This window comes from Heterocephalus glaber, unplaced genomic scaffold, assembly GCF_053883595.1.
Source record: "Heterocephalus glaber isolate CG9 unplaced genomic scaffold, H.glaber_assembly_v1.0 deba00001497, whole genome shotgun sequence".
Lineage (NCBI taxonomy): Eukaryota > Metazoa > Chordata > Mammalia > Rodentia > Bathyergidae > Heterocephalus > Heterocephalus glaber.
The window spans coordinates 16,292,619-16,310,427 of NW_028258320.1; the positions used below are offsets into that span (position 1 = coordinate 16,292,619).

Consider the following 17,809-nt stretch of genomic DNA (forward strand, 5'->3'; position numbering starts at 1 on the left):
GAGACGGCCAACCTGCAAGTGTGCCAGGCAGTGGACACGTTTGGTGCCTGCACCTGGTCACACACCTAGAAATCACCAGGATGGAACGCCCGGGGCTCGGGGCTTGGGGCCAGGCCAGGGCCAGTGTCCCCACTAGAGGGGAGCCCTCAGTACAGCCTAAGCTGGGTGCCTAGTGTCCTCCAGCCAAGCCTGAGAGCTGGGGGCTGAGCGGGAAGGGGACAAAAGGTCAGACATTCGTATTTTAAAGTAGTCTCAGCACCCACAATGTGCCTGGCAGTGGGGTTCAACAGTAAGCATGGCAGAGGAGACTGCAGTGGAGGAGGAAGGTGATGATGGTGACAGCTGCCATCTATTGACCATTCCCAAGTACTGACCACAAACAACTCTGGAAGGCCGGGACTCTTACTAGCCCTGTCCTCTAGAGAGGACTGGAGCACACAGAGGCTAAATAACTTGCCCACAGTCACACAGCACATAAGAGGCATAGCTGGGATTAGAACCTAGACACTTTGGAACCAGAGGCTGTCCACATGATCCCTGAGCTAGCTGCCTCTTCATAAGCTGGTGACCTAACAAACAAATAAGCAGAGTGTGGGATGGCTCTGAAAGGAAGTGTGGAGAAGGGCAAAGGGGACACTCCAGCCTTGGACAGATAGAGGAAACGGAGCCAGCTGGGAGGAAGCGGGTGGGGGAGTGTGTGCAAAGGACCCAAGGTGGGGTAGAGCTGGGTGTGCAGGAAACTGAAGTGTCAGTGTATGCACACATATGCACCTGCACATGTGCATGTGGGGACAGAGGACACAGAGGTGGGCCAGCCCCACTCAGTATCACATCCTCCGCGTCACCTGGTCCTCTGGGAAGGTCCCTCCCTGCAGCCACCACCTGCTCTGTCCCAGCCACAGCCCTGCCTCACCATGACGAATGAGGAGGCCTAGATGGTTCCGGGGGCCCCTCAAAGGTATCAAAAACATACTCCCATGTGTACTCAGGTACATATATGTGCACACGTGGAGTTCATTGCATGTAAAGGATTTTTATAATTGTTCCTCTTGGAATGATTTGGTTAACAGGCAAGCTTCTTGATTTCTGACTTTCTGGCAATCACTGTGTATAACTAGAAACTCCACAGAATTCTGGAACATTCTCAAGAATTCTAGAAAATCTAACCTAGAATTTGTCCTTGGATATAATAAAATTTCCACAAACACTATTTTTTATTACTAAAACTGCCACATTACCTTTGTTGTTTTTCTCAGTTTTTTCCAGCACTTAGTCAGTAGACTAATTCTACAATTTAGAACTGCATTTTACTTGGTTTTCATTCCTGGTCATGGACAGCGTAGCCCTTCGGTTTTACTTATTTATTTGTTTATTTATTGCAGTAACAGGGATCAAACTCAGGACCTTGTACTTGCCAGGCAGGCGTGGCACCTGTGAGCTACATCTCCAGCTCCACATTACTTTTGGTAGATGTTTAATAAGACAAGTTTTAATTTTGATTTTGTGTATTTCTTTCCTTCTCTTTCTCTCTTTCTTTCTTTCCCTCCCTCCCTCCCTCCCTCCCTCCTTCCTTTCCTTCTTTGGTACTGATAGTGGGGATTGAACCCAGGGCCTTTACCCAGAGCTACATCCTCAGTCACTTTTAATTGTTTATTTTCAGACAAGATCATTCTAACTACCTAAGCTGCCCAGGCTGGGCTTGAACTTGTGATCCTTCTGCCTCAGCTTCCTAGAATACTGGAATTGCTGGTATATACCATCATACTTGGGGATTTTGCCCTTTTCTTTTCGAACTTTTGAGTCCTTACTTTTTCTTTTTTTCGGTTAAAACATGACCACAGGTAAGTGCAGAGCTCCAGTGCCCATAGGGATGCCCATGCTGGGCCTGAGAACAGCCATGAGGCGCTGCACTGAGGGGCACGCACCTCCACCTGCTGAGAGATGATGAAGGGGCACATCCTGGGCTGTGAGGTCTAGTGGGATGGGAACCGTGGTGGGGCTCACAGGAAGGGTGACCTGAGGCTCCCTGAAGGCTCTGGTGCTTCCTGTGCCCTACTGTGCCTGTGTCCCGCGTGCTTGGCACACAGTTGGTGCTCACTAGGGCCAGAGGTGGAGGCCTCTGCAGAATGAGGAGGCCCTGGGCAGCAGCCCAGCCCATGTCCATACCTGCCAAGGGCTCAGAAGGATGAGAGCAAGTCTAGAGGCCAGAGAGGGCCACCCTGGACCAGAGCTCAGAAATGCCCAGACCAAGGACCTCACCTGGCACATCTCTGGCCGGCAAGTGGACTCTGGTCATGGCACTTTGGCTGGTGACCCTGGCTGGTGCACCAGGCAGCCAGTTGCTTATAGAGCCCCTCCCTTACTGCCCCCAGTTTCCTTTGGGAGGAAGCACAAGCTCAGGGAGCAGTTGACAGGTGTCTGAGGTGGGTTTCCAGCCCCAGCTCCCAGGGTCTTGGCCCCAGGCAGGCAGGAGTGGTTTGGAGCCAGGGCCCAGGTGACTACTGGGTGGCAGTAGAGAGTGCTCACCAGGCCGGGTGCCCAGAGGGGCTTCCACACCTGGGCCTGGTGAGGAAGGGATCTCCCACTCAGATTTTGAGAAAGCACAGATTCCAGATCCCTGGCCCCTACCCCACAGCACTGGATCTCAGGAGGAGACACGCACACCAGCTGAGAGCCTCAGAGCTTGAGCACATGGACAGGAGGCCAGGATGGGGTGATGGCCAAGCCCTCTACGCTCAAAGTCCCCCTCCCAGGGTGACATTCTCTCCCATCTGGACCCCGCTGGCGCTTGTCACTAGGGGGAGTGGCAGATGAGGGCTGGGGGCCCAAGGGTGCTTGGGTTTGGGTGAGGCAGCCTTCCTGGAGAGGCAGAAGGAAATTTCCAGTCCCACCCACATTCTCCAGCTCTTCAGGACCTGGGCCACTTGTAGAGCACCCCAGAGCCAGCAGAGGAGTAAAGGTGGGGGCCTGGTCCTGGGTTTGAGTCCCAATTGTGATGAAGATGAGAATTTATGAAAGCCCTCAGCAGGGGGTCATTGTGTCCCCAGTATTCAGCAAACAGAGCTACCATGAGCTGTCAGTACTCATGTCCATCTCAGGGCTGGCTGGGTGGTGGAGGGGCTGGATATTTGGGGACCAGGCTCTTTAAATGAGGCCAAATGAGGCACAAGGGTGAGGGAGAAGAGCCTGACAGATGCAAATCTCAGAGCAGAGCAAGTGGGGCACTTGGCCTGCTCCCTTGCCTGCCCCAGGACATTAGAAGCCTACTGCCTTTGGTGCTGCATCCCTCCACCCCAAGTGGCAGCCCTATACACAGGCACCTGGACACACATGCACATAGTCCACCGGTATGAACCCGGCCGGTCCTGGGCCAGAGGATTCTGGGAGTGACCTTTAATCTCTGCTGGGCTGCCCTGAGCTAGTGTAGGGGGCAGAGCTGGAGAGAGCTGAGGGTGGGCAGTCTCCTGAGGGTGTGGCCAGAGTCCTTGGGTCACAGGGCAGTGCAGCTATGAGCCAAACCAGCACCAGATCCCTGCCACTGTCCCCAGGGTGCTGGCAGCTCCCTTTGACAAAGCCTGATGCCAACTGACAGGGCGAAGATGTCCTCGACCTCTGACTCCTTCTACCATGTAAGAGAGCTCCTCAAACTGCTCCAAGAGCCAGCTTGGGGAAAACAGCAAGCCCATCAGCCCCGCTGTGAGCTGGCCACCTGGGTTGAGGAGGGACACACGTTCCCTGTGAGGGGCAGCCTGGCAGTCCCGTTGTGCCCCCACCTACCGTGGTCACATCGGAGTCTGGGGGCGTCATCTCCACCAGGTTGATGTAGTAGGGAGCATCCTTCCAGGTTGGGTGGTTGTCATTGATGTCCAGGAGGGTGATGTTCACCTGTGGAGCCACAGGGGGCACTGTGGGGTGCACTGGCAAGTTGGTTATGGTCAGGGAGGGCCCTGTGGGGGCCCTCAGAGGTTTATGGAGAATCTTGGCCTTAATTCCCCAAATGTGGGCAGCTTGGGCAGGTCCCAGGCTTTTGTGGACAGGATGGCACCAGGTCCCTTCAGGAGAGGGCGGTCCCGTTAGGAGGGAGAGTGACCCCTGAAATCCTTGCTGTGACTGGGGACTTTACTGACAGGGTATAGATCACATAGAATCCCCTGAGCTTCCCAGTCTCAGGCACAAGGCAAGCACTTTCGCTGCTCACTTGCCACCAGGTGAATTATTTATAGGGCTCTGATTCCTCTTAGCAGGGCCTGCCTTGATGGAGGAGGGCTTTGTGGGGTCTTCTGCCAAGGCCCCAGCCCCTCTGGGTGGGCAAGGATGAGGTGAGGACCACGGAGAGAGGTCAGGAGAGGGCCCTGGGGAGAGTCCAAGACAGCAACAGGGAACAAGGAGGGGAGGTGCCTGGTGTCCTCTTCCTCTCCCACAGAGCACCTTTCTGTTCTCACTTCCTATCCCCTTCTGTGACCACAAGCTCACTCAGGGACTCCCAATTCCTTCCTTTAGCTCTCTGCTCTCTGGAGTAGCAGGGCTTTAGATGGGGTTCTAGGCCCATGCTGATGGTGGGGAACCCGGGCGTTATTTCTCAGCATCACAGGGTTTGGGTGGGGGGCAAGCAGCCCCCAGGGACCTGCCAAGTCCCTGTTCCTGGGCTGAGTGGCAGGATTCTGGCTTCTGCTTCCTGCAGGTGCTGAGGCAGAGGGCCTCTGGGGCTCATGCCTTCTTCCACCTGCTCAGCAGCCCTTTTGGGACATCCTCAGCCTGCTCTCACGATGCCTCACCGTGGATTGGGGACACCCTGAGGATGAGCTGGGGTGGGGGGTGATGTGGGGGCACTCACTGTGGCGATGCCCGTTTTCTGATTGTGGCCCACACCTCCGTCCACAGCGCGCACGATGAGGATGTACTCCGACTTGGTCTCTCGGTCCAGCAGGGACGTGGTGGTGATTTCACCTGGCGGAGGCAGAAGGACAAGAGGGAAGTGAAGGTGGGAAGGAGGGGTGAGCATGGGTTTGAGAGAGATGTCTGAGCCACAGAGACACAGCTGGGTCTGTGTGTGTGCTGGGTGGTGACACTGATCATGGGGACAGCAGCCACGCTCGGCACTGGGACCCCAGAGCTGGGCAGCAATATCTGCTACGAGGCGTCTGTAGATGCGGGCAATCTAGGCCAGTCCTGGGGGGCCAGGGTGTGCAGATTGGGGGTCACAGGGATCTTGGTCAGGTTCAGGCCTGACATTATCTTACTGATTCTCTCACCTGCGGCTAGTTACTTGATCCTCTCTGCCTCAGTTTCTCATCTGGTTAAAAGGGACCCATAAAAGGACCTACATTGTTAGGGACTAATATGAGATTAGTGAGGTGAATGCCATGCAAACCCTAGAAGAACACCGGGTGCTGTTTATTCACAAAGTCCCAGGAAACGCTGACAGGAAGGAAAACCCCAGCCAGCGACTCAGCCCTGGACGGCTAAGCCTATGGTGCATTGAGAAGTAATAGTTATAAAAATAATTTCCCAATTAGCCTGTGGATAGCATAATTGTATCGCTGTGACTTTTTAGTGTGTAAACAAGTTATTCTGTTAAATAAAAACATTTAAAATAGAGCAGTTTTGACAGCCACTTTTGGCATTTCTTTGTGTGTTGGTGTAATGTTGGTAGGGTAGGGGTGTGAGGGAATGTTTGGCAGTTGGTTCCCCAAAAGAAAAACAAGCATTTGCAGATCTTGGTGGTGTAAATACTCCCGCCAGGGCCCGTTTCAAGGCACTGCCTTAATGGCATTGAACACAGGACCTGGAATCCAGCGCACATCCAGCTCCTGGGGGCAGGTGGGGGCAGTGGGAGTGGAACTCAACCCATCACCATGGCCACTCACTGGGGACTGCCTCCATCCTCCTGAGGACAGGAGACCTAGATCTGGGCTCTGCTCAGGCCCATCCCAGATGCTTAGCCTTGGAAATAGTACTTAGCAATGTCGGGTCTCAGTTTTCTAATCTGTAAAATGCAGCTCAGTATGCCTTCCAACCAGAGGTGCTCTGAAGATGAAATAACCACAGGGGAAGCTTCTGACATTCAGAAAAGGATCACTCCCTCCCCATGCACTGTGAGAGTCTCCAAGGGCAGGGACTGTGTGCTATCCATCTTTTTATCCCAAGCTGTGTGACCTGGGGCAAGTTGTCCAACTTCTCTGTGCTTGGTTTCTTCTACCATAAAAAAAGGAAGCTGGGCCAGGTGGTCCCTAGGGCCCCTTCTGCTCTGATAGTTCCCTCCCCCACACACTGGCCTGTCCTCTGGCCACTCCAGAGCTGAGCAGGGAGCCAGGGATTAGGGACGAGGCAGCGAACAGGTCAGGAGTCAAAGCCTGGCAAAGGTATGTCCACTGAGCCATGTTCCCCACTGGGGTGGTGTCAATTAATTGGCAAGGTGAGGAAAAAATGAATCTTGAAAAAGTTTTAACATGAACTTGTCGGCATGATCAATGGCCTCTCCTGCCTGGGAAATTAGATCCAATTAAGACCACCTTTGTGCAGAGGGCCTGGCTAATGTGACTAAGGAGCTCAGAGGAAACTGTTTCCCCTTTTGGAGCTGGAGGAGCCAGGTTAGGGCAGCAGCAAATGTCTGTGCCGTCATGACAGGCCCTGGGCAGGAGCTGGAGTCCCTAGCCTGGATTTGCTCAGCCACTGCTGCAGGACGTGGCTCTAATGGGCTTCAGGTGACACAGCAAACATCTGAGCCCTGGAGCTGGCAGCTCAGGCTCTGTGAGTCCTTGGTGAAATGGTTAACCTTTCCTGTGGCTCTGTTTCATCTGGAAAGTGGGGATAACGGTGGAGGGTGAAATGAGATGATGTTGTTGGAGAACTGAGAACGGTGCCAGGCCCTTGGTTCGTGTTACTGATACCATCTCCACATCTGCAGATGCCACTGACCGTGGATCAGAAACAAATCGCATCTGGACTGAACATGTACAGGTTTTTTTGTTATCCCCTGACCAATACACAATGACAACTCATTGTGCAGCACTCACATTGTACTAGGTGTCACAAGGAACCTAACGGTGACCTAAGTGTAACAGAAGATGTGCTGGGCTACATGAAAATTCTACACCACTTCGCAGAAGGGACGTGGTCTCCACAGGGGCCCTGGAGCCTTCCCCCTGCAGGTGCTAAGGGAGGACTGTGCCACTCTGAGTGTCTGGAGACGTGGCTCTCGGAGGTGGACGCTCCCGCGGGAGGCCCTGCCTTTTCAAAGGTGCAAGGTGAGACTCACTGCGGCTCCAGGCCCCTCTCTTCAGTCCTTGTGTACAGCAGCACCAGTCATCTGCCCCCGAGCTTCCAGGGAGACCAAAGACCTTCTTTGGCCAGGTCGGTGTGTTTAACAGGAAGGCCTGGAGCCCTGCTGGGCCTCTGAGCACATGCGCCAGGATGGACAATGGTCCCCAGACTTCCTGCTCCTTTGCACCCTGGCTGTGGCTCTCAGGCAGGGACTTGTTCCCCAGGTGTCCTGGCATCTAGGTGAGGCCACTGCCTGTCCTGGCCAACGGCTGTGAGCAGGACTGACACATGTCACTCCCAGGCCTGGCACAAAAACTCTCCCTGGCGCAATGTCCATGTACTCTTTTCCTTCTGCAGGGATGTTGAATCCATGACCCAAAGGGGCCTGAATGGGCAGGGCACCCACTGACCACCTGTACTGGGCAGCTGTGGGCTGCTGCTGTCTGAAGCCATTGAGTGTTGGGGTTCCCTTCCTGGTGTCTGGATGCAGCTCCCTCAGATAGAATCATGCAACTGTAAGCAAGGGCTGTGCATGCTCACGAAGCTGATGCAGACCCGAGGGCCACATCTTATGCCTCCTGCACCCGCCCCTGGCTCCGAGCAGGCCATACTCACTTCTGAGTGAATACAGGGGTCCTGCATTCCCTCCCAGGCTGGCTGAACAGCCTGAGGTTCCCGTAGCTCCTTTCTGCTCCTTTCCCCAGGCCGAAACGGGGGTAGAAAGAGGACGGGAGGCAGAGAGTGATGAAGAAGAGTTACATGAGCAGGGAGCTGGGGCGGGGGTGCTAGGTGAATAGACAAAATAAAGAATGGAGCCAATTTTTAGCCCATACTAAGGGCCTATTCTAACTGTGTTCCCATAGTAACTCATTTACTCTCACCTATACCATGGCACACCACAGGTGCATACAAAGAGAAGCCAGGATCCCAGCAAGGGGAGGGACACTTAGATGTAAGTAAACATGTCCCCGAAGAGTAGCATGTGAACCGGAGTCTGCAACCTAACAGGACCCATTGCCCTTGAGAGGGATCCTTTTGCGGACACATAGGAACAGAAGGAGACCCTGGTGTGGCCTGAGGAGCACAGAGCCGGGGCTGGGGCTCACCGGAGCGGGCGTTGATCCGGAACTGGGCGGAGCCCTCCAAGGAGTAGATGATGGACTCCTGACCGTACTCCCGGGAGCGGTCCAGGTCCGTGGCATTTAGGAACAGCACTGTGGCTCCTTGCGGGGAGGAAAGGGGGTGTTATTCACTCTGGGCCCACAGCCCCAGGCCTTGGTGCCAGGCCAAGAAAACTTCCCAGTGACTAGGCTTTAGGGAGGTGGGGAGCCACCACTCTTGGGCCCCAAATCCCTGAGGTGTGTGGGGGACAGGACGGACACAGCTCCATGGGAGAGTGAGGCCGGGGTGGGGATGGATCTGGCCCGTCTCCCCTTGACTCTTCTTCATGGCCCAAGCTGAGTAGACAGCTGCCTCCCCCTCTGTCTGGTTGACCTCTGAATTACGCTCACATGCAGACTTCGAAGTTTTTACATTCAGTTAAAAAGAAATAAAGTTCTGTATTAAATTATTCCACATTTATTGCATCCAATTTTGGTTCTGTTTTATCTTGTTCACAGGGGAATTTATAAGGGCTTTTACTTTCTCGTTAATGTCCAGTTAAGGGCTTCACCTTCATTTCCATCTACGTGAATCCTAAGTCGGAGATCAGCTTTTCCCAGAGCCCTGGTGAGACCCTAAGAGCGGCTTGTTCTGAGGCTGCACACACCCTGTCCTCCAGGGCCACAGCAGTTCCAGATAGGCTGTGTCCCCATGAAGGGAGCACATCCTGGTGCAAGGGTGCAGCTGCCAGCCTGCCCTAAACCAGAGCATATGCCTGGAGCCTGGGCACAGGGCAGGTGGTCCTGGGGCTGCAGGCTGGGCCTGGCCCTCACAGAGGAACATGCTTCAAGGCCACCCTTCATGGCTCCTGGGACCTGAGACCCTCTGCACTCTCCAACCCAGATGGCCTGGTTAATCCTCCATCCTTATTCTCTTCCTGCTGGGCAGTAGCTGCAGGAGAGCAAGGACCCAGTGCCCAGCTGAGGGTCTGCACAGAGCAGGTGCTCTATAAATAGCAGCAGGTAACCAGATGGCCCCAATGGCCTGATAGGTCACAAGCTGCCTGGCCTCAGAAACAGAGAAGTCTGTAGGCCCTGTGACTTCCAGCTGCCCATCCCTGGGCTCCCACCCCCTGCCCGGCCCCTACCTGCCATGATGTTCTCCACCACGGAGACAAAGTAGGCAGGCTTGCTGAAGGTGGGGGGGTTGTCATTCTCGTCCTGGAAGGAAAACAGATGGGTTGCAGGAGCCAGGTGTCCAAGGCAGGCACTGAGGGAGCAGGCTGGGCACACTGGCCCTGAGGAGATCTGGCCTGTCTGTGTAATGAGCCAGGTTGGGGGAGGGCACTTTCTCTGGCAGGCCATGGTTCAAGGAGGCAGGACAGGCCTTGGGGAAACTTGGAGGGTCAGGAGGGGGTGCTGAGGGATGAGGAGATGGGGAATGGAGGCGACAGTGGGGCTTGACCACAACCTGCAGTGTCCCAGGCTCCCAGCCAGTGTTCCTGCTGAATGCCAAGCTCTGTTCGGGGGCTACTGCTCTATAGTCACCAGCCTCCCAAGCTGGGATGCCCACTTGAGCTTTCCTCCCAGCCCAGCCAAGATGGTGGAAAGTTCTAGGAACTGGCCAAAAGGGACAAAGGAGCATCCCCAACCCTAAAGGCAGTGAAGTGGGCAGGGGCAGGGTGTGGTCAGGTTGTTCCTGCCCTGGGCCAGTTCAGGCACAGTCAGCAGGCCTCCCTCACACACGTGAGCAATGGCTCCTTGCCCCCTGGTAAGCCCTGCCCTGGCTCTAGCGAGCTCTGGGGCACTCTGTTCTCTGGACCGGCTTTCACCAAGCCCAGAGCAGACATAGTGGGGTCTGAACCAGGCAGCAGTGGTGGGGAGGCTCCATCTCGGGGAGCCTGGACCAGGTGCGGCCCTGCCTCCTCCAGCACCGCTGTTCCTCCACACCTGCCCAGTCCTCTTCAATCAAGGCGCCTTCCTGCCTTGAAGACTCTCAGGCTCACCAATGGCTTTGCAATCACTCACCAAGAATCTTCCCTGTCCCCTCTTCTAGGGGGCCTCTCTGGGCCCCTGGCGCTGAGCCTTCTTACCACCTTCTCCCCACCCCTGCAAGGTACACTGTAGAGCTCAGGAATCACTATCTGGGGGAGGTGGTTCCCCTCACTGAGGGCTTTGTCTCTCATGGAGCAGCAGAGGGCTCTTGGCGGGGGTGGGGGTAAGCGTTGTCCCTCACCAGGCCCCTTTTGCTGGAGTCCCTTCTGGCTGAGTAACCAGGAAGGAGTCAAAGACACGTGGCCAGCTGTCCATCCCTTGGGACTTTACCGAAAACCTCAAAAGGGAACACTCCAATTCTTCCCAAATCTGTCCCCTGGCTCTGACTGTGCACCGGCCCCTGCCAACCCTCTGCCCTGGGCACTGGTGGTCTCAGAACTCCCTGGAAGGGCCACATCCCACCACACACCTAGCCTCTGCCTGGTCCCTGGTGTGGACACAAGTGTCCCATCTGCACACATGGAAGCTTCCACTTGGCTGCATGACACGCGCCAAGAATGTCAGTGACGGAGAGCGAGGCAGAAACTTATTAGCGGTGATATTTCCCCGGATCCTGGCACTGCATTCGCTATTAGTTCTAATTCAGCGGCTCCCTCTACAAAAGCTTATTGTCCTCTAATGGGAAATCTACAAACTGAATTTGACTTCTTTATTAAAAACCAACATGCAGTGGAACAAAAGGAATCACCTGGCCCCTTTCACCTGCTCCTCTGCTGCTCTGATCTGCCCTCCCCACTCCCAGCCTTTGTGGTAAGAGCTCCATCAACTACCAGGCTTTTTTTTTTTTTTTTCAATTGAGAATCCTTTTGGTGGAGGGAGGAGGTGGCTTAGCCAAGTGACAGCTACTTAAAAACCACCCACTTGCAAAATCAACCCGCAGGCAGTGACCTTTTCAAGTGTGGTCCTTAGACACGAGTGACGACTCTGTCCCGAAGCCCTGCTTGGGGATAGTCGTGTGCACTCACAACCCAGTGGTCCCTGTCTTTATTGCTGGCCTTTCTGGCTGCAAGGGGTGCTGGGTGGCCTCGGAAGGGAAGTGTGAGCCCCTGTGACCCCCTGTGATGGTGGTGGGGAATCTGACAGCGGGGCCCCTTCTGCTGCACTGCACAAGGCAGAGTCCTGTGCCTCTCGCCCTGCACAGAGTCCCCTCCTGGGACCAGGCAGGGAGGCTGATACCCACTATTGTACAGCAGTGGCAACAGGTTGGCCCAGCCCTTCCTCTTCCTGCTGACTCTGCTCCCACTCTCCAGGGGCTGGGCAGAAGGAGAAGAGGCCCTGCCCTGCCCCTTCTGTAATGGAGCCGCACGTTGGGATGGGTCTGGGCTGTGGGGCAGTCCCTGGGGTTCAAGATGTCCTGGGGCAGGGAGCAGACCTTTAAAACCTTTGCGAGTCTGAGTGTGGTCCTTGACCAGCCATCAGCACCACCGGGAGCTTGCCAGAAATGAAGGGCCCCCGTCCTACTTCAGTCCCATAAGACAACAGTCTGCACTTTGTGAAGGTTCCCAGGTAATCCTGGGTATGAGGACCTTTGAGAAGCACTGGTCTCAGTCATATGTCATGACCAAGGTTCTTTTATTTTTTGGTACCGGAGATCGAACTCAGGTCCTTGCGCTTGAGAGGCAGGCAGTGGAACCACTGAGCTAAATCCCTGGCCCCATGACCAAGGTTCTTGTCCCATGCATGTGGTGAGAAGAATGTCAGCAAGGAGTCACTCAGGTATGAGTTCAAATCCCAGCTCTTCCAGGTGTGGTGGTATAGGCCTATAATCCCAGCACTTGGGAGGCTGAGGCAGGAGGATTGCCATGAGTTCGAAGGCAGACTGGGCTAAGTGGTGAGTTCAAGGCTAGCCTGAACTGCGTGGCAAGACTCTCAGAAAAAAAAAAAAGTTATTCAAATCCCAGCTCTGTTGTTTACTAGCAGCAAGGAAGACACTGGTGACCTTGGGCCAGCTATGTTCCCCTCCCTGAAACTTGGCTTCCTCATCTGTAGAATGGGGATGAGAAACCAAGCCTGGCACATCCAGGCTTGAATTGCTTTCAGCTGATTGTGCCTGTGCAGCCCCAGGGTTTAACCTATTTCCCTAAACCTCCCCTCCTCTTACCCTCTGGCAGTCTGCTTTCCCAAAGCCCAGAGGGGTCCCTCTGCTCCAGAGCTCACTCACTGGAGCTTCTGTTTGCAGAGACAAGTTCGGCCTGCTGCTGCCCCAGTGTGTGTGACTGTCATCAGCTGCACTGACGGCCAACATGCCAAGTCCCCAGCTGTCAAGGGAGGATGATGTGACAATCTCATGTCACCCTCACAGCAATATGTGAGGCAGGTATGGCGATCGCCCCTATTTAGCAGATGAGGAAACTGAGGTTCACAAAGGTGGGAAGCCCAGGTCACAAAGCTAGGGGTAATGGAGCCAAGTTCAAAGCCACATGAAGAAGCCACCCCCTCTTCCCATTCAGTGTCTTGGGTTCAACAGCAGGCATCGACCCACCTGCGCGTCCTCCCGGGCCCCAGGTGCCCTGCACACAAGCTTGAGCACAGAGATGGGCTGGCTGGAAGGGAGGGGTGGGTGTGCAGGGTAACAAGTGTGGCCAGGCTCAGAGAAGGTTTGGGGTCAAGACCGGGAAACCAAGGTTAAGTCCGTGAGATGTGGCTGGGGTCAGAGCCATGCTGGCAGGGGGCCTTTAAGGGATGGGGGTCGGGTGGGGGGAGGTGTTTTAAGTTCACGACAGGCCAGCTCTGGGGCTCCTCCGGATGAGATGTCCTCTTCTCTTCCCCTGCCATGCCCTGAAGCCAGAGTTTGTAGGCACAATGACCCCAGAAGTAGGGCCCTGGCTCTCTGGGATTCCCTTTGCTGTCCTGGTCCTTCGAGACCTCTTCCTTTCTGCTCCCACTGCCTACCTGGGGGCTCCCCAGGCATGGCCACGACTTCTCCCTACTCCTAGCTCCTCACCCTATTCAGCAAGGAGCAAGGTCTCTTGCCCTGACTAGGACCTTCCCACTTGGGATCTGGCCCTGGGGCTTGGGCCTTAGGTGGTGAGGACAAGGGTTAAACACAGATGTGGGGCTGTGCCGGGGCTGTTGGCAAAGCCTGAGGTGATAGGAAGGCCATGCAGCAAGCCTGTTCCAGGGAGATTTTCCTGTGCTCATGTTGAATCACAGCGTGTCTTCGAACCTGACAATCTGATACAGTCCCCCGGAGCCCATGACGCACTAACTCTCACGGACACACATTTACCCTCTCCTGCAGATGGGGCACCTGTGTGTGCTGGGGTGCTCGGGGCCCAGGGGAGAGCCCTCTGGCTCCTGTCAGGCCATGCTCTGTGTCCCCGGCATTGTGAGGATCGGCACAAGGCAAATGAAGCAGTGTGGAGATGGATTCAGAGAGTGATAATTTCCGACAGGGAAAGCACGGAGGTGTGCTTGATATTCATGTCAGACAAGCTGTGGTCAGCTTCCAGCCCCTTTTCGTCTTCAGAGGAGTGGAAAGGGGGAGACCAAAGGAAGAGAGGGCCGCAGAGAGAGTTGGAGGAGGAAGATGACCTTCCAGTCACTCCCTTGAACTTCACAGAGCATGGCCATCAATGAAGGAGCTTGACGCCTTTCCTCCCAGCCTGTCCCCTGCCCTGGGGTCCCATACAGTTGGAGCAGGGACATCTGTCTCCAAGATCATGCAGGCAGCAGCTTAGCAGTCTGAGCTGTGAGGACATGGGCCCTATCACCCCTGAGTACTTACAAACACCTCGATGGTGACAGGGACCGTGCTGTTGAGAGAGGGGTTGCCAGCGTCCTTGGCCATGACCGTCAGGTAGATCAGCCCATTGGGTATCTGCTCGTAATCCAGGGGGCGGCTCACACTGATCACTGGAACGACAGGAGCAGGGCCTAGACCTCAGGGTTTCCCTTTGGGCAGAGATGGTGTGGCTGGCACAGCCCAGACCACAACTGCCTTGTTTTCCCCTCTAGCTTCCAAACATCTGGAGCCTCCTCCTGGTCTTCACTTAAGTTTGTTGATGGACTAATCTGCACCAGGGACTGTGCTGAGCCCACTGGGCCATCACTAATGTGGTAAGGTAAGCCCCACTTTACAGATGAAGCAACTGAGCTCAGAGAGGTTCAGTAACTTGGCCAAGGTCAGGCAGCAACATAATAGACAGGAGCCTAGGTGTGGCCACATCCAAAACAATGATACTCAATTGCAGCTTTCTGTGTGGACACAGGACATAACATGACGGCTTTAGTAGCATAAAATCAAACTAGGGGTTCTTTTTAGCAGTAAAGAAGGTCAGGTGAGGAGGTGGGCAGACCCCTGGGACTTTCAAGTTTTTAAAAGAGGAATTTAGATTTTACAGAGAAAACCAGGCTGGGGTTTCCAGGGACAGGACTACATTTTCCTTTTTTTGCTTCTTTTCTCTCTCTCTCTTTTTTTGGCAAGGTTGGGGATTGAACCCAGGGCCTTCAGGATGCTAGGCAGGTACTCTTCCACTAAGCTGCACCCCCAGCCCCAGAGCTGCATTTCTGTGACTGCATTTCTCTGACACAACTATGGAGTGGGGGGAACAAGGCCAGACTCGGGATCACATGATGCACTGGTTCTGCATCGGGATCACCTAGCCCAGCCCTCCAGGACGAGGGAAGCTTCCTGGGAGGAGGTTGGAATGAGCCTTTAAAGTTCGAAACGGAGACAGATCTTTCGCAAATGGGAAGGGCAAGAGGTGGAGGGAGCAGAAGCGGGGGGGGAGAGGGGAAGGGGACGTAAGAAGAATTAAGGTGTGTTATGTACATGTACCAACTTCCCAAGAAGAGTGTAATCATTATATGCTGCAATCACATACAAGAGAGAAAAAACTTCATTGGAGGCCGTGAGCCGAACAGGCGAGGAGAGGCAGGGCGGATGGGCCAGGAGGAAGGGCCTTCCTGGCAAAAGGAACAGACCCAGCAAAGACACGGAGGTGACCACCGTAAGGGGAAGGAGTGTCCAGGAGTCAAAGAGGCGGGATCCCAGTGGGCAGGATGAGACTGGTGAGCTACCAGGCTGGGAGGAGGCGCCCCAGAGCCACGTCACACAGGGACTTGAGCGCTATGTGTGGCAGCTTTGCTGGGTGAGTGCAGGCAAGTCACTCCCTGTCTCAGGCCTTAGCTGCCTTGTCTGAAAAACAAGGTCTCTCATGGATCCTGATGCTGAAAGTTGCTGCTGCCACTCCCTGTGCCAGGGTTCTAGGGACTGAGCTGCAGGGCCAGGTCCAGAGTGCAAAACTGGGCCTGGGAAAGGTCATGGCCTAGACAGGCTGTAAGCGAGGTGGCCAGGAGACTGCCCAAATGATTGGGTATGTGTCAGGTGACAAGCCCCCACAGCTTCAGTAAGAAATGGGGACTGGCACAGATTCTGGTGACACTGCCTGCAGGGCTGGCCATGGCCTACAACCCAGAGAAAGGTCTGGCTAATGTGAGACTCACTAGCCCTACCGAAGGGTGACTTCCGGTCACAGGGTGCTCCAGTGACAGGAGCTCAGGCAGCATCCTGAGCAGTGTAGGGGGTCTGGAGGCAGCAGAGACCCTTCCTCCACCCCCCCATGAGCACTGTGAGCATGCAGAGCCCCAGCCCAGCCTTCCGTTCTGGCCTGCTGTACCTCCATAGCCCTCGTACACACTGATGTCAAAGTAGCTGCCAAAGGCGGACGCATTGACAATGCTATAGGTGATCTGGTTGTTTGGCGGGGAGTCTTCATCTGTTGCCTGGAAGAAGAGGGCAGATAGGGCCCCATGAACCCATGGAGAGCACGGGAAGCCACCCCCTCTCACAGCTCCTTCTTCAGGTGAGATCAGCTTGGGTCATGTGCTGGCCTAGGACCAGGGGCCCCCTTTGTCCCTCAGTGGAGCCCACCCAGCAAATACCCCAATCCCATCCATGTGCTAGGTACGGTGGCAACCTGGGAAATGGAGGGGGCAGGCAGAGACCCAGAAAGAGCTGGGAGGGGGTAGCGTTCTCAGGCGATGCTCGGCATGCCAATGTCCTGCACCTTTCTGTTCAGGCCACAGACACCTTCCCAGACCTACAGACCAAGTTAGGGCACACTGTGGTTTAGATGTGGTGTCTCTTGAGGGTTCATGTGCTGGTGGCTTTAGTCCTCGAGGTGGATGTGTTGGTATAAATGGTGGCAGGCCCATTAAGGGGTGGGGCCTAGTGGGAGGTGGTTAGGTCAGTGCCAATCCATCAGACTGGATTAACATAGCTCTGGAGGAACCCTGGTTAATTCCCTCCAGAGCAAGTTGCTCCAAGAAAGCCTGGCCCTGGATCTCTCTTGTCTCCTCTCTTGCCATATGATCTCTCCCTCGAGCACATGCTCTTGACATGATGCTGTATGCCATCTTGGAATGCAGCCAAGAAGCCTCACCACAGGCCTAACCAATGAAGCCACCCCACACTGGACTTTCAGCCTCCAAAACTGTGAGCTAAACAAACCTCTTCTTTATAAATCTCTAGCCTTGGGTATTTTGTTATAGCAACAGAAGATGGACTGACACCAGGTCCCTGGAGTGCGGTGGGGACTCCCTGCAGGATGATACCTGCAGTGCAGAGCCTCCATCCTAGGGCTGACTCTGCTGCTCTGCTGACACACTGTGTCTTCAGGACCTACCTCTCCCTCCTGTACCCCAGGGTTTCTGTGGCACTGTTACTGCTCCTATCTAGATGTTCCCCCCAAGCTTCATGCACTCATAGGTGGGGCTTTTTGGAGCTGGCTGGATCTAGAGCATGTGATACTGGGATTAAGGATGTGTGGTACTAAATCAGTCCACTGATTGGAATTAGCACAGTTTGGGGTGTGGCTGAATAGATTTACTGAAGACAGAGGCCCCATCCTGGGTGTGGGTGGTATCACCCAAAATGTTTGTGGCCTCATGGGATAAAAGTGAAAGGTAGGCTTCCTGTTTCTGCTGCTTTGCTTGCTGTTTGCTGCCTTCTGCTTACCCTGCCATGGACTGTTTCTCTTTTGTGATGCTCCTCTGCCATGTCATCCTGGAACCAGCCAATTACGGACTGAAACCTCTATAAACCATGAGCTGAAATAAACCTTTCCTCCCTTAACTTTGAGTGTCAGGTATTTTGTCCCAGCAACCAGAAAAGTAATTAAGATAGGCACCTTCCAGCTGCAGCAGTTCCTAGGCAGGCACTAATAGGCTTCCCTGGGGGTCCTCGCATGGGAGGTGAGGGACATCCTTGCTAAAGAGTGACCTATAATTCAATCTAGGACAAACACTGTGATTGTGGCCCTGCTCAGTCACCATAACAGGAGATAATGTGCTCAAAGGAGGCCTAACAGACACCAAAAGTTTGACCCCCAAACCTTGGTGGGTGGGTGGTTAGCACCCTTTGCTGTGGGTTCCTGAGGGAGCAGCCA

General features: G+C 54.7%; 1 protein-coding gene across 8 annotated transcripts in view; it reads right to left on the reverse strand.

The window, feature by feature from the left end:
• Cdh23 (cadherin related 23) overlaps positions 1–17,809 on the reverse strand; it is a 369,425-nt gene that overhangs the window by 107,712 nt on the left and 243,904 nt on the right. For all 8 annotated transcript variants that reach the window (XR_015440528.1, XR_015440529.1, XM_087185444.1 and 5 more), the window contains exons 16-21: positions 16,040–16,145; positions 14,146–14,273; positions 9,512–9,584; positions 8,370–8,486; positions 4,835–4,947; positions 3,778–3,885 (exon numbers count right to left, since the gene is read on the reverse strand). Coding sequence is in view for 6 of the 8 variants with exons in the window: in XM_087185444.1 (XP_087041570.1) it covers positions 3,778–3,885; positions 4,835–4,947; positions 8,370–8,486; positions 9,512–9,584; positions 14,146–14,273; positions 16,040–16,145 (645 nt within the window). In the remaining 2 variants the exon portion in view is untranslated. The remainder of the gene's footprint in view (positions 1–3,777; positions 3,886–4,834; positions 4,948–8,369; positions 8,487–9,511; positions 9,585–14,145; positions 14,274–16,039; positions 16,146–17,809) is intronic.